Raw genomic sequence first — 19645 nt, forward strand, 5'->3', positions numbered from 1 at the left:
AATATGTTACCATTGTTTGCCGGCCGATTCTCGAGTTTTCAAAAACGTTTTATACTCAATTTCATTATATGTGTGTCGAAAGTTGCAGGGATTACATATTTTATTTGCCAAGCCCCCAAAGCCTGGGGTCTTTCCTAAATCGTGTCTAAATTTTCAAAGTGTATGAAACATACTATACCGCGTTTTCTCCGTTTTACGTTTAAACTGAATAAGAAATTGAACGAATAAGAAGATTCACTGAAAAGAGCAAGTTGCTGCCTCCTGCTTACTGATTTGTAAGTCTCTCACTCTTCCACAGTTTCGCTTGCATGTTTAGTTTTTACCTATTATTTTACCCATCTGTTTATTAATACTTTTTTATCATTACTGCTTTACACTCTGGACTGCTCGTTTTCAAATTCGGACAATCGTGCTTTTTTTTTACCTGCGGCCGCCCACGCACCACTTTATAACTCCCTCTCTGTCTTTAAAATACGATGTATTTGTCCTGCATTTCAAAATTTTAATTGTTTTTCACGTGTAGTTTATCTATTCTCTTTGTTCACTTCCTGCGTTTGCATTTTAACTCGGATAATTCACCGCCACTTCTTTTGCATAATTTCGCTGACTCATTGGCATGCCCAATGTAATTTTCATAATTTTGGAACTGTTATCCTCTTTCCCCCTCCCATCGCTATTCTGGTCGCTTTGCTTTGCTTCGCTTTGGTTTTGTGGTTTTGACCACACATTCGTACACCTGACTTTGACTGTTGCTCCATGTAGGTTTTTCATTTTGTTGACATTTTGAGCCGACATTTCGCCTGCGGCTTGGGTTAGGTTCCCATGGTGAACTAGGAATTGGGATCTAGAGCTGTTCATTTGGTTTCATTTCACTCGCGGTTTAATATGAGTGCTCCCAATTTGCTGATTTTTGTGAGCGGTCGGCTTAATGCCTTATAAAAAATATTAAAGTATTTTTTAAAGAGTGTTCTTCTATTTGAATAAGTGATAAATTATTTGCAAATTTAACAAACTATGTTGGTTATTTATATTTATGGGGCTATTGAATTTTAGACAACCCTTTTAAATTTTAAACAATTATATTCGTATATTGGTTCCTGGATTTTACGAAATGAAAATATGTTTCAAGGGATCAAAAATTACTTGTTAATATTTGTATAAAGCTAAAACTAAATAGCCAATTAAGTATTTAAATTTAACTAATCCATACAACTTTAGGAATTTTTTTCCGTCTGGTTGGTCAACCATTAATGAACCTTAACGCCTGTACATAATTTTTAACTATTCCTTTTGTCTGACGTTTTATGCCACCTACTCACTGCGATCGAAATGCACTCTCTTGTTTCAAAATATAAGTTAACGCAAAAATACACATGGATCCAGTGCCGCACAACTAGCGCCGTTATTTTAGACTCAAACGACTCATTTAAAGAGTGCTTCGGCATGGGAGAGTAGGTACGAGGGGCAGCGGGGGAAGTGCAGGCGACGTCGAGTCGAGCGTAATTTGCAAACAAAAAGCCATTAAAATATCAAATTAGCGTCTGGCCTGGGCTTCGAGTGCGGTCTCCAATTGTCGTCGACGCCAGTTTGCGCCTGCCACGCCCCCTCTTCCGCCTCCCTCCTTCGACAGCCACTGTTCCACCTATGTACTTTTGTTTGTGCTCTCCCAACGCATCGTGCAAAATCGAAAGTAAATGAAATGTAGCACCCGCATGTGCTGCGTTCCGTCATCAATTTGTTGATTAACAGTTGTCAGCCCTGAACCCACCGCCCATTCGCCTGCCACCTACTGCCCTGCCTTAAATTATTATCACTCCGATAAAAGTCGCGTGTGTTTAAGGCCCTGTGAGAAATATTCAAAGCGGTTTTCAATTTATTACATTTTAAATGGAAATTGTTTTACCAGTCAGGGGTAAAGTGAGCCAAAGTGAGTAACAGGTAGAAGTGAGTGCAACCAGAAACAGCTAATATTCTTGAATAGGATTCCTGCCAATAAGTGCCATGTTGCTCTGTAGTTTTCTGTGTGCTCATAAGTAGCTATCAGAGCGTTTTTTTAGCTACGCTTATCAGATATTTAAAAAAAATTTTGCAGCTGCGAATGTCTCGTTTGCCTTTTCTAGATAACAGAATTTACAATCCGCGTTAAAATTCATTTGTTTCACTGCCAAGGCTGAATGCGTGCCGCAATAAAAACACATTAAAAACAAAACAGAACCGAAAACTGAAACACGTTTTACCTGTACTGCTATCCAATCTGAGTCACTGGGTTGAAAGAACTTCGCTGGGGATGAAGCGACTAAAATGACTATTTGAAATATACAAAAAAGCCAAAACAGCAGCAATCAAATCGTCAGGGGAAAATTTATGATGGTCACCCAAACCCCTTACAAACTGCCCCGAGAATAAATCCGGACTGAGAGCTATCTCGATCAATGGATTGGATCGTTCTGGCAGACAGAGACGTCTCCCTGCTCCATATTTGCCGTCTCCCCTTCGCCAATGCGAAAAGTTCTGGGGCCACGCTTGCGCGTTTTGCCTCGGTTCTTGTTTTGTTATATTTTTGGTCTTGGGCCTGTGTTGTTGTGCGCGTACCCTTCCCAACTCGTAGTTATACCCAAACGCGTTTCATAAATTATCAAGTTGAATGCCCAGTTTCGAAATTTCAACGGGCCTGACCTTGAGCACAAATTTTCGGAGTTTCGGGCTTCGCCCTCGTGTTTTTAAGTGTTTGCGATTGTATCTGCATTCATATGATTTTTATACTCTACATTCAATGAGAGTACACTGAACTGCTAACTAAGTTACTAATAATAACTTTACTTTTAAATATTTTTATAATGTAAATCTATCGCCAGAAAAAAATATAATATATACTATAAATATATTTTAATACTAAACCTTTTTGTTTTGATAGTTTGTTGATAGTTTAATATTAGGATAATTGAAGTTTTTTAAAATATTAATGTCAGACCTTTTCATATTGAACACAATGTGTTTTTCTCGCTAAAAGCTCTCTAAAAAAATGCTGTAATATAATTTTAATTGATAACAACCAAACAACATTTTGAATAGCGCAGTATTTTGTGTTCGTGTGCTGTTGCATTGCTTTGAGCTAAGTTCTCTTGTATTTTATCATTTGCGTTTTTCTCCAATCTGTGCTTTCAAGCGCTGCGATGACTGTCGCGCTCTCCATACTTCTGTTACAGTCTGTTTATCACAGCCGATGGCTGGAAAGGGAACAGTCGAGGAGGCCAAAATTCAGGGACAACTGCACAAAGCCTTTTCGCGTTGGTTAATTAACGCAGCCATACAAATTAACTAACGCACATGCGTAACCCAAAACACACAACTTAGACAGACGAGGTGGAGATTGTTCGCTTGAAAATGATTAACAATGCTCATTTTTTCCAACTTTACTCTTTAAACTTGGTTCTCTGAAAAAGTGCGTGAGTCTGGTAACTGAAACCGGTTTAGGGCCCTTGAATTTGGCAATTCAAAGATATAGAAAAAGAAAACAAACTAGCGGGAAGGTCGAAATTATTAGGATTGATGCCGTGAAAACCTCAAAACTATATGAATATATGTACGTACAAACAAGAGATTTATTTATGTTTGGATATTTCACTGGTTTTTCTGACGAAACTCGTAAAACATGAAAGGTTGATCAACACACTCGCGCGGAAAAGGTTGATAGAATAAAAAATCTTTTCGGAAAACATCCACGCCACACTTTTGCCTCACATTTTCGATTCATCTAGTAGATGGGCACCAAAGCGCAAATATTTATGAATATTTTGTGTGATGGATCAGTTTTGCTTGGCTTACTCGGGAGGGTGAGTGGCATGCGTCGATTTGTTAAGGCGATGATGTGCATGCAAATGAACAAAGCCCTTGAGCCTCATGATGATTCTGACTGTCAAATTATGTGGCATTTTGTGGCATGTGTGGGGCATGCATCATTGGGGATTTTTGCTGCATAATAGACCGCATATGCCCCACACACTAACGGACATATGAATTAAGCGAGTTGATGATTGCCGTATTGATACTCATTCTATCATCAAATATATATACTATATATATTATAAATTTGCAGTATTTTAATATTTTATTCATTATCATAACTTTAGTGTACCATTTTACTTTTTATCAGACTACACGTATATGTCAAACACAAGCTTGACAACTTAAATACCACACGCGGTTTGTGGACGGATAAATTTGATTGTGTGCGACTATCTGCGAGTGTGTTTGCCTTTGATTGATAAGAAAGTGAAACGACAGCTGCTAGATGTTTTTTAAGCTTCTTAGGTTGCCGGGCTAAAAAAAGGGGTTATATTCTTGTGTGTAATAAGGGGTGCAATTTGCTGGTTAGCCTACAAGAGCGAAGTGTCAAGATAGCGTGTTAGATTTGAACAACATCTTTAAGGTTCTTGGATAGTGCCTAGGGTGGAGGGCGAAGTGTCAAGAGAGCGTGTTAGATTGGAAAAACATCTTTAAGGTTCTTGGATAGTGCCCTTGTGCCACTTTTCCAATTAAGCTTCATAAATTGCAACACAAACAAGAATGGAAGCAAGCTTCGGCAAGCCGAAGTTCATATACACTTGCAGCTTTTGCAAATATTAAATATTCTTAAAAACATTAAAATTATGATTTACTTGAAGCTGTAATGATTTGCAGCTCAATTATTTAATAGTTTCTATGACTGCTACATGATATCGTTTTCCGATTTTAATAAAATTAAAAGCGCAATTTTGAACTGTCAAATTATTAATTAATCAAAAAGAAATGCTAAAAATATTCCATAATAAAAAAGTTAAATTTTTCAAATTTGTTTTTAAAATATATTTATTGTTCCCATGGGAGCTATATGATATTGTCGTCCGATTTTGATGAAATTTAAACCATAAATCTGAAACATTTAACCATTGCTATACGTCGAAGAACTAGACCAAAAATTAAAATATATATACTTTATAGGGTCGGATATGTCTCCTTCCACATGTTTTCTACACATAATTGCTAAAACCTAAAATCAAACATATAAATAAATCATTAAAATAATTGAGACACCACAACAGACTCTATACTATATATACTATACTATCTATACTATATATACTACTATACTATATATACATATATATTTTATGTGCTCGTTGTGGTGTGAAACTTTTTGTTCTACTTTTTCGGCTTTGTTTATTGTTTTATTTATTTATTGGCTCACCCCCACTAAATATATAATAATCTGTCTGTCCCTAAAAGCGGTTTAATAGCCCAAATTTTCTATTTCTTTCTCCTGCACATTATCTGTCTCCATCTTTTTTCATGTCTTTCTGTCGTTTTGTTAGCCTGTTTGCCCTGTCCAATCGTGCGTGTGCGCTTTTTGAAATGTTTTTTTAAACATTTATACCATAATTTCAAATGCCATTTTCAACATACAAAATATTCTATAAATGTATACACACTGTATCATGTTAAAAATGTATTCTTCTTCATCAAGTTGGCTGCTGTACCCGGCTAAAGAAACTTTTCGTGAGCCTTAAAGGTTGCAAATACTGCATATTTCCCAATTTCCTACGCCGACTTGATTGAGTGCTTAATAATGATCTCAACACATTGTTGCAAAAAAGCGATAAATCTTTTGATTCACTTTAACCTCCCGCTTATCTCTGTGCCTGTTCTTCCTATCTGCGCCAAATTTCTTCTCGCAAGCTTTACCAAGATTATGCCCTGCATTATATAATTATAAATTAAACACCACTCCAGAACTCGTACGATATTTATTGATATAAACGAAACTTTTGTCTCTTATGAGAATTGTTCTGTTCTGTTTCGATTCTTACAGGCACCCATCCGCTCCTCCTTCTACTAGTACAACTACTGCTACTAGCACCACTAAACCAACATCACCAAACCACCAGCACCACCGTCGCGAACATGTGTCGTGTGCAATGTCAGTGCCTCTCGAACTAGCCAAGTGGCCAGCACAGCGCATAGAATATATTGTCTATTAAAATACAATGCATATTGAAAAATAATCAAATAGATATCAAATCGTTTTGATGACATTCAATGTGAGAAGTCTTAATCCCTAAGTCTTAGATGAATGTCAAATTCTAATTTATTAGAGTGCTTCGACCAACGAATTTAATTTCTGTGGAATATCCATTGAATTGCCAGCCAATTAATTGCCCGGTTTCAAGTGAATTTGTGCTCTCATAAATTATCAGAAGAAGAATAACCATCTATAAATAACTTTATCGGATATAGTATACTTATTTTTAGTTTTTGTTTTGATTTTGGGTTGCCTATCGTATATGGCTCAGTTACCACATTTTAATTTTTAAAATAGTTTGCCTCGTTACTAAACGTTGCCTTCGAGCCGAAATCATTAACCACAATTTATAGAAGGCGTCAGCGCTGAATGCGGCCCCACATGAGTTGGTTTCATTAAAGTGGGTGAGTAAATCAGATCCATATCTTATCACATAAATCTACACACATTTCCCTTTTAGTTTTAGCCAGCCACACAGAAATATCCGTTGGGGGGTGCAGCTGTCACATAAATCCATTCATGCATTTTGACTTTGACAATGAGTTGGCTTCTTGAGCTTCCTGGAATTGTGTGGCAGCTATTAAAAAAAATTCTGTCGCATAATGTAGAAAGTGCGTTTCAATTATGGTTTTTAATTCATTCATTCTCGGGACTATTCTTTACAGCTTGTCTATAAACCCTTGGACCTATAACAAAAGTGTAATATAGTAAAAAAAAGATTTTATATAGATTTTACGCCCATATGTTTAAAAAGAATTCATTCTTTTGGCAGTTGTGTTTGACTTTTTTAAAATGGAAAATGAATTTTTGAAGTTGTAAAAAATATCTGAAGTATATGCCATGCGTATTTCCTATAACTTTTGGCTTGCAAAAGAGCAATCACTTGCCTTTTGCGAATCTATTTTTTATGCGTTGTAATATTTTATTTGATTTCTGGGCTGCGTTTCATTTATGCGCGAACAGAGCGGCTAGAGCTCGTTTGCATGCCAAATAGAGTTTCTCTGGATGGTTCTGCAAGCTTTACTCGACTGAAAAACAAGAAGATTACCAGTCCCATTCTACTGCTCTCGGTATTTTTCGCTGAATAGCAGGTTCCGCACTGAAAGTTTGTATTACAATTGCAATTGCATTTTGCATGAGTCCTTGCCCATAAGACTTTATAATTGACTTTATTCAATAAACTTATGGCGATAAAAATTTGGTGGACAATAATGTAATCCAATCAAGGGTTTGTGAACTAAGTAAATTAATTTTCAATGAAGATCTTGATGCAAAACATTGTAAAAACTTTTATTGTACATCGTAACATAGTTAATGCCATAGTTCAAATTTCAAATCAGTTCCTTAAAGTAGAAAGTTAAAAAAATGCTAAAACATTCAGATAATATTCTTGAATTTTGCATAACATATTTTCATTGTTGGACAAATTTTCTTCAAAAATAAGAAAACAAGTCCAACATTTTTAATTGAAATTTCTTTGTTTTGTTGCGGCTACTTTTCAAGCTAATTTTGATGCTTTGTATCGTTTTTGCTAGTATCATCGGATCGGCAAAAATAAACAAAGACAATAAAATTCGAAGAAAAGTAGCGTATAGCTCAACTACTTTTCAAGCTTTGAATGTATAAATTTTGCATCACCACCAACATCATCAGCAGCCACCAAATGACAGATCATCAGACTTAGCTCTCTTATGGTTTTTTAAGCGGCTCCCACGCGTTTTTCATTTCAGCTGTTCGGATGAGAAATAAAATGCTGAAAACTCCCCGAGCAGCCCTCAAGAGCAGAAGCAAACTATGAAACGCGACATAAATGTGCGGATGGCAACAGAGAGGGTATTTGTGACAGGGAGCTGGAGAGACTAAAGACCCATTTACATGGCCTCAGCAGTTTTAAGTGCATTTGGACATTAGCCGAGCAAGACAAAAATCTGAGAGTTGCGAGGGGCTGGTTCCCTTTGCTTGTTTGCTTCTTTGCATTTCACAGTCGGGTAATTTGCCATAGAATTTATTTCAATTGCTCTTAAACGAAATAAAATGTTCCGATTGCAATGTTCACTGTGGTAAACATACGATGACGACATCATCATCACCCATCACCTAGAGCAAGTCATTAGATATGTGGCATACGGATCCCAGCTCGAAAGCAATGTAGATTCTAGGCAAATTTACCTCTGTGCATATTAATGTTCACTTGTTTTCTAAATTACAATTTTTAATCTGATTAATATAAATTTGGCAAAATATTGTTTGAATATGGATGACTAATAATAATGAAAATATTTATTAGTTCGGAATCTGTTTTAATTAATTTAATTTTTTTTCGTAATTTTTTTTTTTTAGGAATCAAAAGAAATTAAAAATTACCAGGCAGCAACTGTTCTGGTTTACATCAGGAATCACCTTATTTCGATTGGCCTATCGCTGCAACTGTTGACCAACTATAGGCAATAAAATTACAAACTTTAGTTCAACTAATTAGCAGAACAGCAGGCACCATAAAAAAAGACACACCTGTTGCTGCTCCCTTCTTGGCCTGTAAAGATATCATTAAATTTCACTTAAGCGGTTCAAAGAGCCGCAAAATGCTCTAGACAACGCTGATAACGACAACTTCAATAGAAAAGGCAATTCGTGTTGCCGAGCGGCAGGGAGAAGTTGCTCGCGCGCCAGGCGACGTCTAATATCCTGCCAGCGGCAGCTAGTGCCAAAAAAGAAGTGGTTTAGTTTTTGCTTTTGTTTTTCACCCTTGCATTTTTAGGCGTTGGCTGAATATTTCCGCGACTTTCCTTCGCCTTTCCCGCTTGGCTGTGAAGTGTCGGGATTTTCAACCAGGATTGAGCTCATTTTTTATTTTGTTGTTTCCGCCTTTTTGAAACCCTGTTTGTGTCTGCGTAAAGCATTTGCTTTTACATTTGTTCTTATTATTGTCTGGTGCGGAATTCGGCTCTTTATATGTTGCATTTAATTTTTGCACTGTTGCTACCAGTAGTTTTGCTCTCGTTGCTTCTGCTGGTATTGCTGTTGCTTGTTATGATGATGTTGCTGGTTTTGCTGCTGTTCATGTTGCTGGTGCTTTAGCATTTTCTTTGGGAGTAACTATCCGTGTACTGTTTTGATGTTGTGGTTCCTGCTCTTCCTGGCACTGTTGTAGCTTGCTTTCCTTATGGTAATAGCTAATTTTTAAAAGAAGATAAAGCGTCACCCTTTTCAAAATGCACTGCAGATTGGTCAAAGCAAAAACGTTGGCTTTACAAATCAAACAAAATATGTGCATATTTGCCCACTATACTGTGGTCAGTCTTGGTTACTTTCCATCCATTTTGTGCAAAGAATGAAGCATTTTTAATAAAGAATTAAATCTAGAGAATTTGCGATATTTTATGAAATTCTTTGTAGCCTGTGCATTTATTTAAATAAGTTCTTAAAGTTTATATTATCTTTATATTTCTATTTTTTTTTCATTTTCACTGTGGCAAATTGATTTTTGCCTTTTGCAAACAAAGTATGTGCATATTTGCCCACTATGCTGTGGTCAGTCTTGGTTACCATTTTTAATAAAGAATTAAATCTAGAGAATTTGCGATATTTTATGCAATTCTTTGTAGCCTGTGCATTTATTTAAATAAGTTCTTAAAGCTTATATTATCTTGATATTGGCAGATTGATTTTTGCCTTTTGCCTGTTCGCATGTTTTTTTTAATTTTTGGGTTTTGTTTGCCACACTATTTATTTAGTTTTCAATTAAATGAGTTTTTCAAATAAATAACATTTCTTGCCCGGCATTTACTGATTCGAGTTATTTCTAGTCTAGCTATATCATTTCTTTGTCTGCTGACATCGCTTTGCACGACGGAAACCACTCGTCCCAACGAAAATGTTACCGCCCCATAACACGCGTATCTGAGGGATTGCCGGGCATGCAGTAGTGCTACAGCTAACACATGTTTCGCTAAATAATTGAGATTTCTTGCATTGTGTGCCTCAAGTATTTGGCATTTTTCTCATCTCGATGTCATCCAAAATTCGGCATGCTGCCAGCCATGGTCCGAATTCTCCTTTCATCTGCTAAGCTTTTCTGGTGAAATATTTTGGGGGATAAAAACTGGTCCTTTTGCTATTCACTATTTTTGTCAAATGTCAATGTTCTTGGCTTTAGTCATGGAAATCAAATATGCAAAAATTGTGCCAAGTAGGCAACCAGTCATTGGAGCATTGGCAACGAAAAATAAATATTTACGTGGATGTTGAGGGTTAAGTCACTCTGCCTTTAAGTATGATTGAAATATAGAATAAAGTAACTTAAATTCACAAATCTTCAGAGCACCTGTATGCCAAGGTGGTGATTACTGTTTTTAATGACCGTATGATATGTAATTCAAATCTGCATCTTCTAAAGGCTATGACTTTACCTATTAAGAACTATGATTAGAGCCCAGTTATCACTATGGACGACAGTACATGTAGTGACGAAGTCCGATCGGCATCCGCTTTTACCCTGACCAAGGTATGCGTAAATAAATAAAAATTGGACGAGTGAATGTTAATAGCTTAAACACTGCGCGAAATATAAATAAAAAAAAAAAATTAGTTATGTAATTAAATATAAATTAAATTTTATGTAGTTATATAAAAAAGATTAACGATACGTTACCAATTTAATTTTTAAATGGCAGCTGTAGTAGATAGCTGTCTGATTGGTAAGGTATCACAATGGATGACAGTACATGTAGTGACGATGCGCACCAAGAGCGTGTCTATAGGAGACTACTAGTAATACAACAATCGAAAGGTATCGCTAAATTAAGAATTGCAGACCAAGACTTTAGAAAAATTTATTGGTTGAGGGGAAAGGGCGGTAAAATATTACACTTTTTTAACACAGTTTAAATTATATTCAAAATATGCGTCGAATGACACCAAATTGCTGGATCCGATGCTCTGTTCAAAACTCAAAAGTCCGTCAAAAGTTATTCAAAACATAATTTTTTTTCAGTATATCTAAAAAATAAAAAAGTTTTCTACATCGTTTCTCAACAAATTTTAAGGACTTGTTTAAGAATTCTTTTTGTTCTACGACTTTTTGAACAATTATCTTATTTAACTTCTGTACTGGTAAAGGTTAAGACAAGTGATATATGTCATAAAAAGGTATCAGAATTACGGTTCTAATTTTATTTAAATCAGACCACGATTTCAAATAGCTAATTGTAAAACATAAAAATCGAAATATGGTTGTTTAAAAAAATCTCAATTTTTGGAATAGTTGTTAGGGTATATAAGTTTGGACTTATTGAAGCTTTATTTCTTGTTAGTTAAGCCCTAAAGTCTTGTCAAACATAGTTTGTTAAAACAAAATTAGTACTGAAGTATTGGTAAAAGTTTTTTTTTTTGTGAAAACCATGGTCACAATATTGGGCTACTTTGGCTATAGTTCAAACAAAAACTTCTGATATCATACAAAAAACACCTCTTAACGAGGTAAAAAAGTCGTGACGATTGCACCTTCAACATAAAAATATCTGATATCAAATTTTGTGACGAAAAATGAATAATAAATACACTTTTTAAATGTTTTCATTCGTCACGCTGAGATAAAAATTACCTGTGTAGGCAAAAACCTGAAGCGCTACGAATGGAAACATTTGATATTAAATTGACATTAAAGTGTGTTTTTTTGGTGTTTTTGTTTGATATAATAATATGTTCAATAATACCTTGCATTAAAGTTTTTCTTATATTTTTTTATACCCTTGCAGAGGGTATTATAATTTCAGTCAGAAGTTTGCAACGCAGTGAAGGAGACGTTTCCGACCCTATAAAGTATATATATTCTTGATCAGCATCACTAGTAGAGTCGATCTAGCCATGTCCGTCTGTCCGTCCGTCTGTCCGTCTGTCCGTCCGTTTATATGCAAACTAGTCTCTCAGTTTTTAAGCTATCTGCATGAAACTTTCCCAAAAGTTGTCTTTCTATTGCAGGTAGTATATAAGTCGGAGCGAGCCGGATCGGACGACTATAGCATATAGCTCCCATAGGAACAATCGGAAAAATAAATGAAAAACAAGAAGGAAAGCAAACTTCGGCAAGCCGAAGTTCATATACCCTTGCAGCTATTGCATTAATTAAATACTTTTGAAAACATTTAAATTATGATTTACTTGAGTATGTGCTAAAAAAAAACATTGAAACTATGATGATTTGCAGCTCAATTATTAGATAGTTATTTTATATATTTTATTATTTCTATGGGAGCTATATGCTATAGACGTCCGATTTTGATAAAATTTATACCATAATTCTGAAATAATTAAACATTGCTATATGTCGAAGAACTAAACAAAAAATTAAAAAACAGAAAAGTTATAATTTTTTTTCATTTATTTTTCCGATTGTTCCTATGGGAGCTATATGCTATAGTCGTCCGATTTTGATGAAATTAAAACCGTAATTCTGAAATATTAAACCATTACTATATCTCGAAGAACTAAACAAAAAATTAAAAAACAGCAAAGTTATAATTTTTTTTCATTTATTTTTCCGATTGTTCCTATGGGAGCTATATGCTATAGTCGTCCGATTTTGATGAAATTTAAACCGTAAATCGGAAATATTTTACCATTACTATATGTCGAAGAACTAAACAAAAAATTAAAAAACAGCAAAGTTATAATTTTTTTTCATTTATTTTTCCGATTGTTCCTATGGGAGCTGTATGCTATAGTCGTTCGATCAGGCTCGTTCCGACTTATATACTACCTGCAATAGAAAGACAACTTTTGGGAAAGTTTCATGCAGATAGCTTTAAAACTGAGAGACTAGTTTGCATATAAACGGACGGACAGACGGACAGACGGACAGACGGACAGACGGACGGACAGACAGACGGACGGACAGACGGACGGACAGACGGACATGGCTAGATCGACTCTACTAGTGATGCTGATCAAGAATATATATACTTTATAGGGTCGGAAACGTCTCCTTCACTGCGTTGCAAACTTCTGACTGAAATTATAATACCCTCTGCAAGGGTATAAAAATTATAACTTGGCTGTTTTTTAATTTTTTTTTTAGTTCTTCGACATTTAGTAATGGTTTAATATTTCAGAATTATGATTTAAATATTATCAAAATCGGACGACTATAGCATATAGCTCCCATAGGAACAATCGGAAAAATAAATGAAAAAAAATTATAACTTTTCTGTTTTTTAATTTTTTTTTTAGTTCTTCGAGATATAGTAATGGTTAAATATTTCAGAATTACGGTTTAAATTTCATCAAAATCGGACGACTATAGCATATAGCTCCCATAGGAACAATCATAAAAGTAAATAAAAAAAAATTATAACTTTGGTGTTTTTCAATTTTTCTATAAGTTCTTCGACATATAGTAATGGATAAATATTTCAGAATTACGGTTAAAATTTCATCAAAATAGGACGACTATATCATATAGCTCCAATAGAAATAATAAAATTATATAAAATAACTACCTAATAATGAGCTGCAAATCATCATTGCTTCAATGTTTTTAGACATATACGCAAGTAAATCATAATTTTAATGTTTTCAAAAATATTTAATTCTTGCAATAGCTGCAAGGGTATATAAACTTCGGCTTGCCGAAGTTTGCTTCCTTTCTTGTTTTTTATAATTTACTGTTCTTAAAAAGACAACAACTAAACTTCAAAAGTCGTTGTAACCTAATTTCTTTCACTAAGCCAAAAATAAATTATGATAATGTTAATGTAAACTGCCCGCTGGTCTCTCACGCAAAGAATTCGTTTTTTTTCTTTAACACTCCCAATTTCTGCTTTTATCTTACCCTTACACTTTTTATCAATTTAAAATTTATGATTGTTGGAGTGTACTTTGCTCATTAGGCGCGGCTCAATAAAAATAAAGTTTCGCACAGATTTCAATGTTCCATTTAATGGAAATAGAGCAAGAGCGATGAAAAGCTAAGCATTTAAGATAAAGATTGTGAGACTATTTGAATTTTTGTATGGTGCGTGGTCTTTTTGATGATTCGTGTTTGCTTTTGGACAACAACGAAAGAGGGTGGTAAATAACAACAAATAAGATAAGCGATTTATTAGCAGAAAAGAAAAGAAACATAAAATACAGAACGGCAAGAGTATCAACAACGTGTAGAATTTGCATTATGCAAATAACCTTCCGAAAAGCTTTATGCTTGCTGGTGGTGTAAATGAATTGCTTTCTTCCATTTGATTTAATTTGTGAAGCTTTATTGTTTGTTCAGGATAAATCCACTTGAGGAGTAGATTATATTTAAGATCACCGCTATTATATATATAATATAAACTTTAATTTTTGATTTTTAAATTATAGTAATAATAATTTACTTCGTAAACAATAAAATTATCTTTAGTCATTAAAATTTTCAATAGCCGTCTAATTATAATTATTTTTTATATTTCATTACTAAGCCCTTAATTGCTTAATTAAATAAACCTATATAGTTGCTTAATTTTTTTTAAAAAACTTTTCTATCGACTTTTAACGTTGTGTTTGCGCTTGCATGAAAAAATCTTCTTTCGCTTGTGTAAATAAACATGACTCTGTTATTCGAGAATCGAAAATAAACAGCAATATATAAATAGGGTCAGCGGTTTACAAAAAGTTTGCCAATTGCTGCTAGCAACGGAAGTTTGCATGATTTCTGCCCTGGCCTATGGTATTTTTCTATTTTCCCACTGTTCTAACTTACCCATTAAATATAGATACAATAGGCTAAGGATATCCTTATAATTTGCAACTCAACGAAACCAAAAATACGTTCTTTTCGTTTTAGGTAAGTTTGTTGTTTTGTGGTTGGTCTAAAAGGCAACTCATTTGTTAGCATGAGTCAAGCTGTAAGTGAAAACCACTCCTAATATCTTAAGTAGATTTAAGTTCAATCCAGCTGTAGATGAGCGATCGAGTGTCAGAAATCGAAATGTGAAAAAATTCGAAACATTTGTTTGTTGGTTTTCGAAAAAAAGCATATAAATATTATTAGCGTGCCTGCCGTCAGTCCGTTTCCTGTCTGTTTTTCAGTATGGTCAAAAATATTCCCAGAAAATTTATGATTACATGTCCAAAGCAAAAGCCTCGACAGAGCGCCGGCAAGTATTTTTATTTTATTTCATTTTATTTCGATTTGAGTTTCATGTCGTAGTATTGTGCATTTTGTTGCCGCTGCAATTGAATTGCAAATATTTGCGCTACAATTTCTCAGCGTGCCATAGATAAATAAATGAATTTTCGATTGTATTTTATTAGAAGTAAATACAGTTTAAATTTTCACATATTGCGCATATGCTCGTGTGCGCCGGCAGTTCATTAGATGAAGTGCTTTCGAACCAAACGTCTTAAAAGAGCTTTCGTGTGTATTGAAGATATAAGAATATGTTTCTGCATTCCCAAAAATGGGTTTCCTTCACTTTGGAAAAGTTGCAACAGTCCCTAGCGTCCTCCTGCCGGCTAAAAATAATGTTTACGATTTTATTTATTTTTCATGTTCAGAGGCTGTTTTATTTATTTTTCATGTTCAGAGGCTGTTTTATTTGTTGTTCTTAGGACAACATTGCCAGATAATTGGGTGTGTCTGCCAAAAGCGTTGGAAAGACTTTCTGTGGACCTCTTGGTGGTCATAAGTCAATGGTTGGAGACGTTTTAATGGCTCATTCGCCGTGCAAATCTGGGCGCTAATGAAAACTTATGATTTCATACGTCCACTGGTAGTGCTCGCCATTCAAATTAAATGCTAGTTTGTGGGTACCCGATGCTTGCCATTATGTTAGTATCTTAATATAGGAGTAAAGCTTCCGACTGCAAATCATATTCAACCATAAATTTCTAATCAATAAGTACTAACTCCTAATGAAGAATACAAGTTATTTATAGTGACCTAAAAACTAATGAGATGAACTTATTCTTATTGCTTTTTTTTCGTGGTCACGTGTTCGTTTTCTCTAAAGAAGACAAATTGCAGACTTCAAAGATCATTTCCCATTAAATAAATGTCAACTATAAATTTTCGCCTCTTCTTAGGCGAGCAAAGCTATCCCCAACTACTCAAACTAACTTGAAAAACTTTGAGAACGCATTTTCTCATGCCAGAATACAAATTTATATATTCATTTGTTTCATTTTTGCAAAATCACCGGAAACGGCCGCAAAATAGAGTTTATAGATGTTGCTGAAGTTGTTGGCTGCGGTATATATACAATGCAACAACTTTTATAGATGCATTGTCATAATTATGGCATAGATTTATGGCAGATAGAGCACCCACACACATGCACACACTTCGCTATTTGTTAAGGCCCATAATAATGTAGGGTAAAATGTCCGAAGATTGATGCGGCCAACAGAAAGGAAAATTATTGAATTTTATTTTGCCGTTTGATGTAAGAATGCGATTCCGTTGCAATAGTAGTTTAATTCCATAATAATCCCAATTTGCTAATATTTATTATATAGTTAGTGGAAATCATGTTGATTTTTTGTTGTTGTATATATTGTTACCGATTCTATAAGAGAGTACATATACCTTTTTTAGGGTAAATATCATTTGATCGAAATATTTAAATTCTTATAAAATTCATTTTTTTTATTAAATACAATTTTTAAAAATTCGAATTTATCTCTCAGTCTTTCAAATAGTTTTGATTTGCACTCTTCGTCCAGCAAAATAAAGTTTTTAATATGTTTGCTAATTTGTCCTCTTGATCCTAACACTTGTTGCTCATAAAAAATGATTTTTAATATATATTTTGCAAATATTCCCCTTAATATTTGGTATTCTTGTTTCTTGCCACTTGGCGTGGGTGGGGTTTCGGTCGGTTCGTTTTGTTGGCGCGTGGCCAAGTTATGCACTTCTTGACGCCGAACCAAAAATGATTTGCGACGTAAAAATAAAAACAAACTAAATATTGATATGTGCATAAAGAATAGTGTGGATATGTTGCAGATATAGAAGTCCGATAAACATAAAGGAAACGAAGCTGAATTAATTTGCGTTGACTTCTGATGATGTATTAAATGGTTTATAATGTGATTGTACTATATGCGTGCATACCGAATATTTAAAATTAATGTTGAGAAATAGCAAGGTAATTTAAATTTTTACTATTGCAAGGCAACTGTTATTTTTATGTGCACTAAATCAAATACGATTTATTGTTCTGTATATAAGAATTTCTTGGAACAGCCTGTTCGTTTTTTGTGGCGGATAACCAAACAGAAATGATTTTGAGCAATCGTCTGACCAAAGTCCTGGTAAGGTCTTCAACTCCGACTTAGTGCATCAGCCTGATGGGTTTGGCGGCCTTTTAGCTAATGAACTTTGGGAGGCAACGGCAACAGCATCAGCAGCAGCATCATCATTATGAGCTATTATGATGGCTGAGCTGCACAAACTCAGTGTGGGAGCTTCTCAAAGCCTTGGAATATAGAATTAAGCAATGTCCATTAAGCATTTCAAAGGCTCACGTTTGACCCACTCCGCGCCTGCAAGTGTGTGTGTGGGCTGAGCTAGTGTGCGTGCTGTGGCACGGGTTTCAACAATATTCTTCCACCTAGCTCTCGCACACGTGCGGCAATTTGTATGCAAGCCTCGCCTCTTCGACTGCTTGGCTCATTTTGCTTCTTTAGCTAGCAGCACGTTGCTAAACGATTGCGCTCTGGAGTGCAATGAGGTTGCTCCTACTGTCAGAGCATCTGCTAACCTGGTAAAGAAGCAGCATCAGTCCCGCACGGAGATCAGAAAGCTCTGGCGCCGAGGTCACTCCATTAGGAGTCACCCCTACCGCTAAACGCGTTTGCGCAAAACAATTAGTCGCCCAGTAGCTGTGATGTATGAAACACGCTTTGTTTAAGCCATCGGTTGCAGACAAGAAACCGAACGGTAGAATAGAGCCACTACTTTTATTTAAACAAAAGTCTTTAGAATTGGTATTCGCCTACTACTATACTTCCTATTTCAATTTGTGTAGCAATAAACATTACTTTATATTTAAGATCAAATATTGAAATTAAAAATTGTTTTATGTCATTGAAATAAAAAAACAAAATGCGGCTAATAAAATTTGAACGAAAAAATAAGTAAGAAGAAAGAAAGCAAACTTCGGCAAGCCGAAGTTCATATACCCTTGCAGCTATAGCAAGAATTAAATATTTTTGAAAACATTGAAATTATGATTTACTTGCGTATATGTTTAAAAACATTGAAGCTATGATAATATGCAGCTCAATTATTAGATAGTTGTTTTATATATTTTTATTATTTCTATGGGAGCTGTATGGTATAGTCGTCCGATTTTTATGAAATTTAAATTCTGAATTATTTAACCATTACTATATGTCGAAGAACTAAAAAAAATTAAAAAACAGCAAAGTTATAATTTTTTTTATTTATTTTTTCGATTGTTCCTATGGGAGCTATATGCTATAGTCGTTCCGACTTATATACTACCTGCAACAGAAAGACAACTTTTGGGAAAGTTTCATTCAGATAGCTATAAAACTGAGAGACTAGTTTGCGTAGAAACGGACGGACAGACGGAAAGACGGACGGACAGACCGACAGACGGACATGGCTAGATCGACTCTCCTAGTGATGCTGATCAAGAATATATATACTTTATAGGGTCGGAAACGTCTCCTTCACTGCGTTGTAAACTTCTGACTGAAATTATAATACCCTCTGCAAGGGTATAAACAGCAAAGTTATAATTTTTTTTTATTTATTGTTTCGATTGGGAGCTTTATGCTATAGTCGTCCGATTTTGATGAAATTTAAACCGTAAATTTAAAAAATATTTCACCATTACTATATGTCAAAGAATTAAAAAAAATTAAGAAACAGCTAAGTTATAATTTTTTTTATTTATTTGTTCGATTGTTCCTATGGGAGCTATATGCTATAGTCGTCCGATCCGGCTCGTTCCGACTTATATACTACTTGCAATAGAAAGAAATTTTGGGAAAGTTAATGCAGATAGCTTTAAAACTGAGAGACTAGTTTGCGTAGAAACGGTCGGACAGACGGATGGAGAGACGGACGGACAGACGGACTTGGCTAGATCTTCTCGCCTAGTAATGCTGATCAAGAATATATGTACTTTATAGGGTCGGAAATGTCTCCTTCACTTCGTTGCAAACTTATGACTCAAATTATAATACCCTCTTGCAAGGGTATAAAAAGAGCTCCGGATCAACTTTTTTTTTTGGTGTTATTTTGTAGGGGTAACGAATCACGAGTAAATATTTTCGCACAGCTACAGTTGGGCGTAATGTATTTAACTGAACGTGCCGCTGCTGACAACATCAGTTAGTGGCCGTGGCAAAGGAGAGCGCTCGGCAATCGCAATTCAAAGTTATAAATTATTTAAGCATCCATTAAGGTGCACATATTGATGATCCCAGGATGTTGATGCTCGGGCGCTCCTTGAGAAGTATGTAGGAGTTGAGTGCAATTGCTACCACGACAACGCCCGGGCAATTACTTTTGAGTTATTTGGCTTAATAGAAATTCAGCGAGCGTGCCGTGTTTGTCTTGTTCCAACCATTAGCCCC

At 35.0% G+C, this 19645-nt stretch overlaps 1 protein-coding gene and 1 long non-coding RNA gene across 6 annotated transcripts in view; one reads left to right on the forward strand and one right to left on the reverse strand.

Moving 5' to 3' along the window:
* Positions 1-19645, forward strand: part of LOC128251996 (polypyrimidine tract-binding protein 1) — a 151201-nt gene continuing 131556 nt past the window's right edge. For 2 of the 5 annotated variants that reach the window (XM_052979341.1, XM_052979342.1), the window contains exon 1: positions 1-275. Coding sequence is in view for 2 of the 5 variants with exons in the window: in XM_052979336.1 (XP_052835296.1) it covers positions 14926-14937 (12 nt within the window). In the remaining 3 variants the exon portion in view is untranslated. Of the gene's footprint in view, positions 276-5848; positions 6463-14876; positions 14938-19645 lie in introns of all 5 variants that reach the window. The other 3 variants (XM_052979336.1, XM_052979339.1, XM_052979337.1) reach the window with 3 other exon arrangements.
* Positions 1371-2412, reverse strand: LOC128252012 (uncharacterized). The gene is made up of 3 exons (XR_008267270.1): positions 2238-2412; positions 1904-2170; positions 1371-1843 (listed from the first exon to the last, which is right to left on the reverse strand). It is a non-coding gene; the product is annotated as an uncharacterized LOC128252012 (long non-coding RNA).

Source organism: Drosophila gunungcola, chromosome 3R (genome assembly GCF_025200985.1).
Source record: "Drosophila gunungcola strain Sukarami chromosome 3R, Dgunungcola_SK_2, whole genome shotgun sequence".
NCBI lineage: Eukaryota > Metazoa > Arthropoda > Insecta > Diptera > Drosophilidae > Drosophila > Drosophila gunungcola.